Source organism: Rhododendron vialii, chromosome 13a (assembly GCF_030253575.1).
Source record: "Rhododendron vialii isolate Sample 1 chromosome 13a, ASM3025357v1".
Taxonomy (NCBI): domain Eukaryota; kingdom Viridiplantae; phylum Streptophyta; class Magnoliopsida; order Ericales; family Ericaceae; genus Rhododendron; species Rhododendron vialii.
The window spans coordinates 29,582,890-29,599,010 of NC_080569.1; the positions used below are offsets into that span (position 1 = coordinate 29,582,890).

A 16,121-nucleotide genomic window follows, 5' to 3' on the forward strand; every position below is an offset into this window, starting at 1 on the left:
AGGTAGCATGAAAATAAAAGCCCAGTAAATATGAATGCAAAACAATACAAGCCAAAAAAATTAGGAAGAATTTTTCATAAGTCCACTATAGCACTTTCCAAACCCCTTAAGTCCATTTCTAAATCCTATAACCCACTAAGTCCACTAATAATTTTAATGATAAAAATACCCCACCTAAGAAACAAGGGTCTTGTTTGGCTAACACGAAAAAGTATTTTATTCATTTTGTTTTTTTGTTTTTTTGGCAATCAAGCTGCCACCACCACCGTCGCCGTTGCCATCACGCCACATATAACGTTATATGTGTAAATTTTTTTCGATTTTTTTATTGAACCCGTTACACTTAACATTTAACGTTATATATGTGACAAATTTCTCTTTTTGTTTTTTTCTATTTTTCTTGTATTGATTTTTAAACGTTATATGAGTGATAAAAATTTCCTAGCATACAACATTATATGTGGCAAAAAATTTCTAATATGCAACATTTATTTATTTATTTATTTATTTTTAGTCTTTAACGTTATATACTGGTCCATACAAAACATATAACATTATATGTGAGTTTTTGAATATCTAAATATTGCCAAAAAAAAAAATAGAACATATAAAATTATATTTGAGCTTTTGTAGCTCTGAATCTCACAAAAAAAATAGAACAGAACATATAACATTATATGTGAGCTTCTGTAATTCTAAATTTCACAAAAAAAAAAAAGAGAGAGAATATATAACATTATATCTGAGCTTCTGTAACTCTAAGTCTCACAAAACATGACATAAAATTATATGTTCTCAAAACAACATCATATCTTTCCAACAATATTTTATATCTTAAAAAATAACATTATATGTTCACATATCATGCAACCATTTTTTTTTTCCAGTCGCGCCTTGAATTCCAAGTTGAATGTTGATGAGGCCACAGTGGGTCAAGCTTCATTTTTTCACCGTTTCTTCATCAAAACCTTCATCGATCCTTCAAAATTTTGATTTTCTGTCTCCGAATAGCATTCCCATAACCTCTATATCTACATATATACATATTCAAAACAACATAAACAATATTAATATATCTCAAAAACGAGATATAATATTATATGTCTAACTCTAGGAAAGACACATATTACACATGACAGAAGTTCACATGTAACGTTATATACTCCTTTGTCCATCACTTATTGAATTGGTCCACGCAACGGCTTTTTCGACTTGCTTCTGATAATATATGGATATATTCATATGTGCTTTTGAGAGGTTGCTGCGTGGACCTATTCAATAAGAGAACATAAAACGTTATTAGTTCCTCTCTTCTTTTTTTTATAGTTTTACAGGACAATATCTCATATACAACGTTATATGTTCTCTATGCAAATTGAAATATTTTTTTTATGTCATTACAAGCTCATATATATAACGTTATAACTATATATATATATATATATATATGTATATATGGTCACAAATATTCTCATATAATCATATATACATATATACATATGTATTTTTGAGAGGCCGCTGCGCGGACTAATTCAATAAGAGAATATATAACGTTATTAGTTCCTTTGTTTTGGAGTTTTACAGAACAAAATTAGGTACCAAGTACAGATTGTCACATATAACATATAACGTTATTAGTCGGAGAGGTCGCTGTGCGGACCAAATCAATAAGTGATTGATGAAAAACACAAATATAACCTTATATATTTATTCAAAAAACTTCAGATCTCTAACCCTAGGAAAAGCACACATATAACCTTATGTATTTATTCAAAAACCTCCAAATCTGATGATAACCGGACACGGGACAAACAAAAGACCGGATCAACCTTCTTATAATATTATATTTTTTATTTTTACTACTCCAGATTTCTCTTCAGTAAAACAAATATAAGACCGGATCAATCTTCTTAATAGATAGACAAACCAACTTTAAAGCGCGTTTATGAAAAATCGAAATAACGTTATATAATTGATTGATACTACAAATTCCACACACATAACAAGTCGAAAATCCAAATTCGTTCAAGATTAGTGCAAGATAAAGACTGTAACCTTAAATATCAAAGAGATCTTTGATGTCGAAGCAGTAAGTTGCATTAACCTTGATTGATTTGCAGAAGACTCATTGGTGACTTTGAGAAGGAATCTTGCTACATACCACCACTAGAACAACACCAATGAGTTGGCGGTAGGCGCCGATCCTGACCTCGTCAATGACGGTGGGCTACAGATCGACGAAGACGATGCGGGGTACGTGCTTTCCGACGCCGATCTCGCTGAAGAAGATGTTGAACGCATCGTTGCCACCGCCCACTGTCTTGTCGCTTGGCATTTGCCCATCGGGCTGCGTAAAAACAACCAAAAACAAAAAAAAAAACTTAAATCGGTTAAATCAAAATGAAATGGCGTCAAAAACAACGGAAAGTTCGACGGAGGTTTGTTGAACCATAATTAGTAAAAATGGAAGGGGATTAATTAATAAATCTCTCTCTCAAGGAAATCCAAGTTACAAGTGTGCAACATTAATTTCTTGTCTAACTGCAAGGGAAACCCAAGATCTTGAAATTTAAAGAGAAACCCAATTCAAGATTTTGAATTTCAAGAAAATCCAAGCGGCAAAAAGGAAATTGGAAATTCTAAAATTACCTAGCACTGGCCGGGAATTCTACAAGGAATCTCAACTTCGAACTCGACAGGGAGACCAAAGAACCCATTGAATCGATCAAATGTGACATGGGTCCTTTCGCATCAGGACGTAGTTGTGGGAGAGGGCGAGGATGCAGTCGGCGGCGGAGGCATGGCCGGAGACAGCGGCGATCATGGGCACGAGGGAGTCGGCGACTAGGGAGCGGAGCTTGGAGGCTATGAGTTTGAGAGAGAGAGAGAGAGAGAGGAGGCTGTACTCTAGATTTGTTTGTGGTCTAGGGTTTCTCAGCTTATATAAAAGGATATTTTTGTTTTGATTTAATATCTTTTTTAAAAGAAATGGACTTACAACCTTACTAAACTATATTAGTGGACTAGAGGGGTTACAAACATTAGAAGTGGACTAACTGGGTTACAAGTTCTCTATAGTGGACTCTAGACTAATTTTTTTAAAATGTTATTGTGTTAAATTTCATCATCATTGGCAAAATTTATTGTCTTTATTCAATTTTCTCTCATTTGTAAATTTTTCGTAAAATTTTTGTGGATTATTATTTCGTTTCTGCGAGAGGAATCAAAAAAGTAAAAAAATTATTATTCAAGCTCAAATTTTTTTTGAATATATACAAAAAATGCCAAAAAAAAAAAATCACATTTGTTAGCTTTTTGTTAAAATTTTAGAATTTATGAATTATTAAATCCTTTCAATGAAATTGAAAAAAAATATGATCAAAAAATAATTTTTTTGAATAAAAACAAAAATATGCTAACAAATGCGATAGTTTTTTAAATAAAAAAATAATAAGTCTAGTTACACTACATCGTCCACTACATTTTTTGTAGGGCCCATCTCAGATTTTACAAAATATAAAAAAATAGCCATAAATTTTAAAATAATATTTTATGGGGCATCATACGAAATCAGCTCCAACAAATATCAGTAAATATTATTTCTAGATTCATAGGGGTGAAACTGTGCAGTTGAGCAGTTTGCCCCTACAAATCAAGAAATAATATTTATCGAAATCCGTTTGAACTGAATTTTTATAGGATCCCATAAAATATTATTTTAAAATTTATGAACATTTTTATGTATTTTTTTAATATCCAAAGTGAATTCCACAAAAAATATAATGAATAATGTAGTGAATGGATGTAATATATGTAGCATCTCTTAAAAAAAATAAAAAAAAGAAGCCTAAACTAGGCTAAACCCTATCTTGGTTGGGGAGAAAATAAAACAATAAGTCTAGGTACACTACCTCCAACCACTACATCATTCATTGCATTTTTTGTAGGGTCCACCTCGAGTTTCAAAAAAATACAAAAAAATGTTCATAAATTTTAAAATAATATATTATGGGGCCTTGTAAAAAATCGGTTGCAACAAATATCGGTAAATATTATTTTTTGATTCATAGGGGCGAAACTGTACAATTGAGCAGTTTCGCCTCTACAAATCAAGAAATAATACTTACCGATATTCGTTGGAGCTGATTTTTTACAAGGCCCCATAAAATATTATTCTAAAATTTATGGATATTTTTTAATATTTTTTTGGACCCGGAATGAGCCCTACAAAAAATGTAATGGATGGTATAGTAGATGGATTATAGTGCATGGAGCATCTCTCAAAATAAAATATGTTTGAACTGTGCTCTCATTAAAAGAAGTGAGAGAGACTGAAAGAACTGCAAATCCCAGAAAGAACGCTCTTTCCGAGACCTACCTCTATCTCTATCCTTCCTGAGTTCCTGGGTTTCAGTCTCGCATCGCTCGCACTCTTCCCCTTCACTCATGTCGTCCTATGAACCCCCCTCCGGCGGCGACCACGCCCACCTCTTCGGCTACGACGACGACGAAGACCCGTCCGAGCCCGAATTCTTCGCCGACGGCGAGGACGGCGACGGCATCCCACCCGACCCGCTCCTGAAGTCCGGCACGTTCATCCTCGAACCCACCACCGGTCCAACCCTGGCCGCCGACCAGCCACCGCCCCAACAACCAGCCCAGAACGGCGCCGCGGCAGATCGCGCTGATCGCGAGCCGGAGAGGTTTGCGAGCCCTCCGTCGAAGAGTGCGGCGGAGAGAGGGACGGCGTCGCCGTCGTCTGTCGCGGCGGCGGTTGCTGCGGAGACATCGGCGCCGTCGTCGGGTAGGAAGGGACAGAAGCCGGCGCAGGCGGGGGTTCCGGGGGCGACGCCCGAGAGGCCGAATTGGTTGCCGGAGGGTTGGAGGATGGAATGTAAGGTCCGGACGTCTGGTGCCACTGCTGGATCTTTCGACAGGGTAATTTCTTGGTTGTTTTCTAGTACAGTTTTTATTAGATTGGGGTATAATTTGTTTAGACCCCGTTCCGCTAATGTTATTATTTTTTAGGAACTTTATTTCCGAGACAATTCATCACCTTTAATTTATTAAAAAATAAGTACTTATTTTAGTTGATGGAACGCATCCTTGTTAATTGTTCCTTGACCGACCAGAGAAATCGGGGTTCCTTGACCGACTGGAGAAATCGGGAAAGTATAAAAGTTATAGAACGAAAAAGAAGAGAAAAATCCCATTAAAGACAATAAAAGTTCGAAGAAGACAGTCTTTTAGTGTCGTTGTATTTGAATTTTTTTCAACTCCGGTCTATATTTTGTTTTTACTATTCTAATTGTACTGGTCGAGAAAAGATGTGATGTTAAAACTGTGACGAAAACGTAAAAAAAAGTTAACTAAAAGTGAAATAACGCCAACTGTCTTTAACACAATTAATTTCCGGGAATAAGTAGTGATGCTTGAAACCAATTATTATAAAGAAGGCGAAGAGATTGCTGCGGTATACTTTACACTTCAGTTCAAACTTGGCACAATTTTGGAGAAAATAATCAATTAGTTTCCAATTTAGGTAGATGTTGGGTGCAATTTGGACAAAAAAAGTTATTTATGCGCAGCATGAGAAATTATCGTCGTTATTCCATCTTTTTTTGGACTTGCAAGAATCCTGGACTGTGCTTTCGATATCTGTATATGAGTTGAGTGTTTATGAGACAGATAGGGTTAGTTATGGGCTTATGGCCGGAGAGTTTGATTTCTCGAATCACCATTGTGCTAAGCAATTTTAAGGTACGCAGTTGAGAGTTTCACCAGTTCTGGAATGGCCTTATTATGATTAGCTGTTATGTTCATATAGATGTTCTTAGGAGATTAAGGTTAAGGTTGCATCATCCTTCTGCCTTTCAATTTTGCGATACAAGTAGAGTTCCAAAAGGGGTTTTTGTGGAACTTATTAAGATCATGTGTTTTTTTTATTCCATTCGAAAGGAAGAAAGAGCCCTGGTTGCTGGTCCATATCCTATTGAAACGGCGACGAATAAAAGATTAATTTGATACCATTGTTCCTATGCCTTTGTCAGTATGGAAAAGGTTGAGTGAGAGCTCATTTAAGATTCAAGAGTTGTAATTACCTTTTGGATGAAGTTTGCTTCTAATGATGGATATCATCAAATTAAAACATAGATATTTTGCAACGTTTACTATCTTAGTATACGAGTAATCTTGGAGTTCCTATGTATTCCTGAACTTAAAACTGAGGTCATCCTATTTACTTTGCTGAATGTCATATTACAGATATTGGCATACTTCTGGAGGTCCGTTTTCCTTCGATGCAATTATCGTTGAGCTGTTATATATAGAGCTGATGCCAACTATAAAGGGTTTAACTATAACAACTGGATGGACAAGAGGGTAGTAGCAACTAGAAAGTGAGAAAAACAAGAGAAGGATTTGAAGCATACATGAAATTTTAGAAGATTTGAACAAGTGAGGCTACACATTAAAGCAACAGAATACACGCTTACACCTAACAGTCTTTAGGATGTTGAAATTCATCGATCAAAACAACACATTGTGGAACATTTGGTCATCATTTCATTTAGTGTCCTCGTTTAGGTCATTTTTTGATCTCCACAATTGTTATGGAAGGTAGTTTAGGTCATTGTTATATTTTCAAGATTGTTATTGAAAGTCATACTAGTTGGGTAATCTTTAGGTGTAATTTATGATCCATCATACCGTGTCAAGCTGAAAAGCTGAAGGATGATGAAGAAGATTTTCATTATCTTGTAATAGGAAGGTAATTTTTGTCTTTTTATGTTGAAGGTTTTCAAAGAGTATATGAATAGGAGTTATGACTTTCAATTGGGGGAGGTCAAAATGTGAGAAACCATATTGTTTTTGCGTCGGTTGTGGCTCATTATTTTCCTTCCCCTTCTCCTCTTCTTCACCTTGTGTGATTCAAGGCCCCTAGATCTTCTGGAGTTTTTCCAAACCGACAAAACCGAATCGACCAAAAAAACTGACCAAAATTGTAGGTTCGGTTCTGTTTGGGGGATAGCTTCGGTTTGGTTTGGTTTTGCTTTATGAAATATATTTTTTTCTGTTTGGTTTTGGTTTTAGGGAGGTCAAAACCAAACCAAACCGAACCGAACTTGACATATACATCTCTGATCTCCACCGTTGATATCTAAATGAGATATCTACCATTGAAAGCCTCAAACCCTACTTCACATTACCCCCAAAACACAGAACAGCAGCAGCATTGTTCCTTCTCTCTCTCTCTCTCTCTCTCTCTCTCTCTCTCTCTCTCTCTCTCTCGTTTCCTTCACTCACCACTGCGAAAACCACCGATCGACCTCACTCACCACTGCGAAACCTACCGTTCAACTTCAAGATCAATCAACTCCATCTCTCTCTGTCGCGTCCTTCAAGATCGATGGATCAGGTAAAGTTTAAACCCTAAAAGGTCTCAGATTTTGGGGGGGTTTGCTTATTTTTTTCTGTGCTTATGAAGTTTGATGATCTGTTTCAGTTTGTATGGACCATTTTGTAAGGATGCGGTATTACGGTCTGAGATTGTCTTAAACTTTTAGTTTCTGTTTTTCTTTGATTGGGTACTCGGAGTGAAGAAGGGAAGGGAAAGAAGAAGCTCGAGAGGTTTAAACCGAAAAATCCCGACCAGAACCGAATGAACCGATTACCTTTTCAGTCGGTTTTGGTAGCTACATAAGGAAAATCGAACCAATTTTTTGGTTGTTAAAATCTCCCAAAACCGAACCGACCAAACCGATGTCACCCTTACTCCTCTGTGTCTGGATTCAAGGCCTCTTGTGGGTGTAGGTTTCTCGCCTTTCTTTTACCGCCTATCCCTTGATCTTCTTCTATATGATGTACTCAACTATATTTGTATTAAATGAAATATGCTGACTGTAGTTTGTTACATCTTTTGTGCAATATTTTGTTACATCATGTGGGCGCAAGTGTTGGTTTTGGAGCAATTTTATTTTTCTTGTGCGTCTAGACTGACGGCTTCGTGTTGGATAGGGCCTCGTCTGGGTCCAACATATTTCGAGACAGTGATGGGTCTTCTAATGATTGGATTGCCCAATTCGCGAACGGTCATTGATAGCTCTTTTTTCTTGGTATCAACCATGGACTCAATGGTCTTCCTTTCATCTTTTACCACCTTCCACATATATGAAAAATGTTCCTCCTTACATGCAAATGAAATGTGTTTATGTTCAAGCGTTTCACTTCTAACTTCTTTCTAATTGCTTCATTTCTTATCTTTTCTTGGTCACACCATTTATATCATATGAACATTCTCATTTACTATACACTTATTTTCTGAAATTGTTCCTTTTCATTTATCAAGATGTTCTTTTTCTTTATAATCTGCTGCTATGTTCGAAGAATAATAACGATTTTATATGTTTTTTGTTGGAAAAGTTAAAATTTCTCTCTTTTTTGGTAAATCAGTTTTTTGAATTTAAGAATCTACTAAATGCAAAATCAAGTGATTGAGGTTAGTTTTGATCATAATTGTAAAAGGCGCATTGAGGCAAAGGGTTTGCGCCTCTACCAGGGTGGGGCGAGTCCAAGGCGATATGGAAAAGGCGCAGAATAGGCATGAGTGGCGCGTGCCTTTGCGGGGACAAAAGGCACAAGTGGGGTCTCCTCTTGCAAGTCGCAGTAAAAATAGCAAAGGAAAACGGTTCGAATATTGAGATCCTATGGGGCCTACAGTCGATCTATACTTGTTCTCCACAACACCAGTCGATAACATACAATTGATATTTGGTTGATTCAATTGAAGTCTTGGTGAAGCTTTGTTTGCTGTCAAAGTCTGGTTCGATTGCCTGCCTGTTCACCAAGGACTGTTCCCCTTGGTGAATTTTTGTTCTCTATTGAACCTTTGTCTAATTAAAAGAAACCTACCTAAAGGCTAAAAGAACAATCCACTCTCTTTTTCTTTCTTGGTTATTTTTTTTTTAGGTTGGTAGGCACTTATCTAATTTTGTATGTCATTCAGTCATTGTTATTTCAATTTGCTCATGTTTTTGGCTATTTAGACTAAAATTATTTGTCTATATCATTGTTGCTATTTTATTTGACTAGTTTGCACCTCACTTGAATAAGTCCCCGCTCCTAGACACCAAGAGACCCTTGGCGCTTCGGTGCGCCTCTTGCCTCTAGCAACTCTGGGTTTGATCCTTAAGTTCAATGACCCAGTCTAAGTCAAATGTTCAGCGACCAGGAGGGTGAGCTAGAGCAGGTCAATGTTAGTCGTGCTTCGGATTGAAAGCGTCTCCAGAGCATCTATTAACTACATATGAATATCTTGTTGATTTCTTTGCAGAAATGCTGTTTATATTTGAAATAGATGATTCCCTTAACGAGTATTCGCAGCATAACTCATCAATTCAAGGTAGTCAGGTGGTCGACAGAGAACTTTTTATACACTGAAGTTGTTGGTTCAACTCCTCTAGAGGTCATTCGCATATAGAATTGCATATGTGTTTTTGTGTCCTGGCGTTGCAGCCCATGTTATCAAATAATCCATGGGTATAGTTATTTCTTGGCTTGTTAGAAATCCGTAGATCTTGAGACTGAATTTGCCAGTTGGCAAAAGTGACTTTGTGGATTTGTGCAGAATTTCACAATCCACCGTGGGTGCATATTTGTCACCCTCAGCACACGAAGTGTGTGACTACGGTTCAAGCCATTGGCAAAAGTGAATTCTGTATTTATTCAACAGAATTTAACGGTCCACTTGTATTCGTCACCCTCAACACATGAAGTGTGTGGCTAAGGTTCCGATTGATACTAGGTTGTGGGACAAGCTGATACTGAAACATTAAATGTGTTGTGGGTTTCTGAGTTTCAGGCCGTGTTTTGTAAGTATTCCTCCTTATCTAACTCTTCTTTTTCGTTAGGATTACGACAAGATCAGGTCTAATTTCATGGGCAAAATCTGTTCAAGCCCCCCTCTGGCTTGGTCCATCAGCAATTTACCTCCCCATCGTTTGAAAATCTGCAAATGCCCCTCTGTGGTTTCAGAACAAATTGCTAACACACACACACACACCCGCCACCCCCCCCCCCCCCCCGGCGCTTGATGTTTAAAAGACAAAATATCCTCTTTTAAATATTTACCATTTTCCAGTCTTGTAGACACCACATTATATCTCCGTCTTAATAGTATTTCTGTAAGTATTAGTGAGTTTTGAATCTATTTGGTTACAAAATTTATTTTTTGGATAATTGAAGTTTCAATTTTAGCTGTGTTATACATGAATCAGTGACCTTCATCCTTTGAACATCCTTTGGAAACCACAATTGTTGAAAACCACCCTACGCACCACCCACTAGAATTTTTGGCCCGGATGCCACTAAATCTCTGACCTTCAAAACGTCATCCCATCTTCACCGAGTCCCATAAACACCACCACCACTACCTCACCCCAGCGATAAACACCCCAAACTCACCACTTCATGTACCACCGCAGCCCTCTTTTTGCCCAGTTTGCGATGCACACCAGCCCCTCCAAGGAACCAGAAACACCTCTCTAGTCACCATTTTCACCACAAACCACCACCTTATCTCCCCATTACCACTTGTTAAGCACCCCACCATGAAACAACACTGCCAGCCGAGAACCACCTCTGGCCACTGCACCACCATTCCAAAACCATTACAAAATACCCCCTGCCGAACCCAGAACGGCCTCCAAACAGTGCTGAGAAAGAAGAGAAAGAAAAGGAGAAGAAAGCCCGAACAACCTTTCATGGTGGTTCTTATCCTCTTTTGTTTTTGAATGCTTAACCATTGAGGTACTTACATTGAAGGAAATTTATAGTCATTTATGTTTTAATGCCTTCATTCTCTTAGTGGGGTTTCTTTATTGTATATGGTAATGACCTACATTTGAATGTGCTTCAATCATACGTCACACACTGAGTTCCTTTTTTCCCTTTTTTTTTTTTAATTCTCTTTTTTTTTCCCCTTTGGGGGGTTTGGATGGGTATTCAATTTTTATTCGTCGATGTCTTGTGGGATTTGTATCTAGTTTAAAAAGCTTGATGTGCCTGAATATAGCAATTCTTCATCAATGTCTAAAATCAAACTGATTCTGTGTTGTGCAGTATTATATTGAACCAGTATCGGGCCGCAGATTCAGGTCAAAAGTAGAGGTGGATTATTTTCTTCAAACAGGGAATAAGCCAAACAAGAAAGCAAAACCTGATGCCGATGCCAATGTGAGTTAAGTAGTTAAAGACATGGGGTTGAATTTTTGGCAAATAACAGTTCAGATGCTCGCTCGCTCACTCTCTGCATATATTTATTATTTCTTCCTAACATGTGGCAAAATTGTTTTTGCAGCGTCAAGAGAAATCTGGTTCAAAGAAGAAGAAATCTGCTCCTTTGAACTTTGATTTTAACAATCCGCCAGAAAAGGTCCGTTGGGTACTGACTGATGCAGTAAAAGATCAATGGACACCATTTGTTGGTGACAAAATCATACCTAAATCCACGAGGCAAGAGTGGAATGCTGCGTTTCAATTCTCTTGCGGATAAGGGATACTTTCAGGACAGCGTAAGGGAAGGCACTTTCGTTTGATGTTCTAATTGTTTAGGGCATAATCTCTCACTCCACAGGATTTTCCCCAACTCCAGCTCTCTAACTTGACTTGAAATCACTTATACAATTTTAGCCTCAAAGTGGAACATTCTTTGTTCGTTTGATAGATTTCCTTGAAACAATAGGCTTGGTTTCTTTTCTTACTTTCTTTTGGTGATTAATCTGATGGTTTATGTACAAGTTAGTTTGTTTTAATGTAATCTGTGCTAGGATGACTAGACAATTTATGCTTACTATGGTTGTGGTTTACTTTTTTAGTGCGTTGAATTTGTCGGTGCTGAAGCAATTTGAAAATATCTACTTGCCTAACGGTTTGTGCATCGTCGTCTGTTTTCATTGTTTGTAGTATCAAGATGCTTACTTCTTATTTATTGGTTTTAAGAAACCATACTTTGTTTTCCCCCAAGATATTCCAAAGCTGGAATGGCTTACATATACTGTTCATCTGCTCTTCTTTGTGCTCATTTCGAGCCTTGTTTTGACATCAGGTTTTTATTGAAAATATTTTCTTAAACAAACCAATAATATGATCGGGTTTCCATTTGTAGCCTTGTTTTGGAATTGTCTTTTCTTTTCATTCAAAATGTGAATAAAAACATGCATCAAACGTATTTTTGCACTGTTTTTAATATTTTGGGCACAAATATTTTGTAGTTTTTTTTATTTTGGTTGTCATTGTTTTGCAGAGATTTTTTTCTTTTTGGTGAAAAGATATGCATGTGTTTTTTGGAGCCTTGGTTTGGAAACTTTTTGAGAAAGTAGAAACAAAAACATCATGACACACTTTTGAAACTTGATGCATGTTTTTCAAAGGGTGGTGATAATGCCGCAACTCCTTTTGTTTATGCCATGATCATTTCAGCTCCTTTACATTTCTACCTTCTTTCTGACTTTCTGTCTTGTCTGGTCCCCATTTTCTCTCGTCTATCCTTTGTTCTTTAGCTACACCAGGCAGACTTGTTTCTCTCTCTGTTCTCTCCCCCTGACCGACACAATACAGGGTTTAACCATGTGATTCTATTCTACGTACACAAAATTGCAGTGTATGTGCGTTCTGTGATTGGATCTGTTTCACTTTTCTGTTACAATCACGCTATCGAGTCTACAGTATTTGAGCCTTTGTGGTTGATTTGTGTTCGTGATTTAAGTGGGATCCCTGGATTGATGTTTTATTTGAGGTGTTTCGTTGGTTTGTAGTTTGCAGATTAGATTTTATTCTATATAAGAGTATTCGTTGGTGTTTCTTTTGTCCTACTGCTATTACATGTGCACGAGTGCCCTTATTAACATTACGAAAAGAAATTCCATCAAACAAACTACATAATTCCCGCTATCAGCTATCGCGGATAGCAGGGCCACTCTGCGGCTTGCCCCCTACGAATTGCTGTTGGATAAGGCATTCTGCTAATGAAATGCCGACGATGCGATGACACTTGGGCCCTGTTGTTCAACCAGTTGACCGTCTTCTGCATCAAGGAGACATGCTATTCTAGAATGCAAACCATTTTCATCCCATGGTCCATCTGTTGTGACCAATCCCTTGTGCTGCCCAGAAGGATTTCTTGGCAGATTACCAGTTGGATTTGGAAAGGTGAATTGCTCCACACTTTCATCCTAAGTCTGGGTAGTACTTCCTGTGTTATGAGTGCTCAAAGTTCTTAGTCTCTTGGAACATAGCGTAGCTTCCTTCCAACGAAACCGAAGAGCCCCCATAGAAAGCTTGATTGCGGTGAACCTGAAACACCCAAGTCACAAAGATTATCCACTCCAAAATCCAGTCCAATTCCACAACCAAAACACAAGTCTCCTCTTGTTTGCACGTTGGGCATAACAGATCGACTTGAACCCTGCAGGGTAGTCAAAACCGAACGAATCGGGTGAAGCAACTCCCACACAAAAAACAATTTTTTTTGAAGAAATTTTTAAGGCCCGCAATTTTGTCCACACTTTTCTTAGAATCCTATCTCAGATGCCGAAGCTATAACGCCACGAAGATTTTACAGACATTTTACCATTTTTCCAATGCCCTCAAACCATCTCACCAGATGAATGTGGTTTCAATAGTTGGGGATGTTGATGGCCTGGGATAATGTTGCAGGAAAGATGGCCTTAACCAGAGGTTCCCTCCATGAATCTAGAGCCGTGATCAATGAGTTTGGACACTGGGAAGTCACCTCAAAACAAGAACTGATTGGCCAGAGTCGAGGACAAAGAGGTTAGGAATCCATTGGTCCTTAAAATGTAGTGATTTCATGATCATGACATCTATAGCCATCCACTTTAGTCCCTTTCTTGTAGCAATTCTTTTCGTAGGCCAACCCCATGAAGATCCTGGTTCGATTTTGTTATCCATTAGGAATCCTGCAGGTCAGCCACGTATAGGTCTGAACAAGTATTCGTCTGAGGCGAGTGGGTCTGGTCTGTTGTCGGTTCTTGACCAGAGATACTATGGACAATGATAGTGTACTGATGGATGTGTGGGGCCCACTACGAGATCCTACACAAAATGATTTGAGCAATTTATTGATATTAAAATAAATTTTCAACTTCTAAAAAAATCACATTCGGATAACAGTAATCAAAATTCATGAGATTCTAAGTCCTGAGTGAAAAATTAAAAGATTGGATAATTTGTTTACAATTATATGATTGAGCTGTTTTTTTTAGAACAACTCAAAATTGTCTTAAAATTAATAAACAGCTCGGATGGTTTTTTAGGGTCCAATGGGGGAGGGTAAGAAATGCGGTTGGATAATTAGTTCTCCCCTCTTCATACTCGGTGTTTGGGAGCCGGATATGAGGGGTAAGAAATTCGGGGATATTTATATCTGCCCCACACCCAAATATAATTTGGACACCCCTCACCCTATCCAAATTATATCACCCTTCATATTGATATTTAAAATTACTACTTGGCATTATTATTCATATTTACAGAAATGCCATTATTCATCCATATCTTCCTTACTAAAACAAACCCTATAACTAATCAGCTCTTATATAATTAGGGGAGTGATTTTGCCACTCTCCTTTTTGTTAATGTCACTCTCTTTTGTGTCTATATTAGATGATTTGTTTTGTGACAGAAGAGGAGTGACATTAACAAAAAGAAGAGTGGCAAAATCAATTTCCCTTCTATTATGGAGGTGTTTTGGAGGTTATTCCATTTACGTTTTATCATTTTCCTATTTTGCTTGTTTGGCTTTCCCCTTCCAAACTGAATTCCAACAAAATGCATCTGTGGTTTTTTGTGGAAGAGAGCAAAAGGAAAAAATAAGGGGATAGAAGTATTTTTTACTTTTCATTTTTCACTTTTTTCAATTTCGTTAACATAACGACCTACAGAATATATTGTGCACATATTTTTCTAACACTACCCCTATGCATATATCTTTAACGCTTTATCAATAATACATTTTCTCCTAAGTCAAAGAATAAAAGGAGACTTAAAAAATCATCCTCAGGTACCGCTCTTTGTAAGTTTTCATTCGGCACTTTTTTTGCACTTATGATTTCATCCTACTTTTTCATAATATCAAGACTGTTCCTATATTATACATTATGTAATTACTACAAGGGAATTGATTTTCGCACTCCAAAAAAATCCTCAGGCACTCCACTTTTTTTCTTCATTTGGCAAACTTCTTGAATTATCCTTTCAATCTAAAACTTTTTTCCGAAAAAGTTCTTTCAAGTATGTGAAAAAGGTTGAGTGCCTGAAGGGTTTTATGGAGCGCGGAAATTTATAAAAACTCTTCTAGGGGAAAAGTTTTAGATTGAGAGAGTAATTCAAGAAATTTTCCTAATGAAAACAAAAGCCTCGGATTTTTTTGAAGCGCGAAAATCAACTTGCTTACTACAATTCCACTAATTTAGGAAGAAAATATATATTCATTCATATTCATACATATGAATATCTTATTAAAAAAATAAAATAGGTAATTCATCATCTGAAAGAATAAAAACATAACTGTTCAAAAAAACACCTGGTGAATACTTACGTGAAATAAATTCTAAGAATGAATATTTAAAAATTTCAAATAAATTCAAATAATAATAATAAAATAAATTACTTTACTTTTCCATTCAGAGTTTGGAACGAAAAAGGACGCTGTATTTGGCGCCACTGTAGGGCTGCAAACGATCCGAGCCGCTCGCGAGCGGCTCGGAGCTCGGCTCGACAACGGCTCGGCTCGAGACACAAACGAACGAGCTCGAGCTAGTCGAAACTCGGCTCGAATTGGCTCGCGAGCTCATCTATATTATATTATATATATATATATATTTATATTTATTTATATATATATTTGTTTCATAAACGAGCCGAGCGAGCCGAGCTCGAGCTCTGTAAATACTTCTCGAATCGAGCTCGAGCTCGAGTCCTACAACTCGTCACAAGCTCGAGCCAAGCTCGAGCCAACTAAATTTTTGGCGAGCCGAGCTTGAACACTCTAAAACTCGGCTCGGCTCGACTCGTTTGCTGCCCTAAGCGCCAGTGCTGACCTT

The 16,121-nt window shown here is 37.4% G+C and overlaps 1 protein-coding gene across 1 annotated transcript; it reads left to right on the forward strand.

The window, feature by feature from the left end:
- Window positions 1-4,307: 4,307 nt before the first annotated feature.
- Window positions 4,308-11,848, forward strand: LOC131312437 (methyl-CpG-binding domain-containing protein 6-like). Its single transcript, XM_058340175.1, has 3 exons — window positions 4,308-4,938; window positions 11,119-11,232; window positions 11,357-11,848. Exons 1-3 carry the CDS (start codon window positions 4,447-4,449, stop codon window positions 11,549-11,551), a joined length of 801 nt encoding a protein of 266 aa, XP_058196158.1. The 5' UTR covers window positions 4,308-4,446; the 3' UTR covers window positions 11,552-11,848.
- The last annotated feature ends 4,273 nt before the right edge of the window (window positions 11,849-16,121 follow it).

What these genes read in the sequence shown, in the direction of transcription:
- LOC131312437 (XM_058340175.1), top strand. Translation starts at nt 4,447, where the DNA reads ATGTCGTCCTATGAACCCCCCTCCGGCGGCGACCACGCCCACCTCTTC. An exon ending in CTGCTGGATCTTTCGACAGG is followed by an intron (nt 4,939 to 11,118) that starts GTAATTTCTTGG and finishes TGTGTTGTGCAG; the next exon opens with TATTATATTGAACCAGTATC. An exon ending in AACCTGATGCCGATGCCAAT is followed by an intron (nt 11,233 to 11,356) that starts GTGAGTTAAGTA and finishes TTGTTTTTGCAG; the next exon opens with CGTCAAGAGAAATCTGGTTC.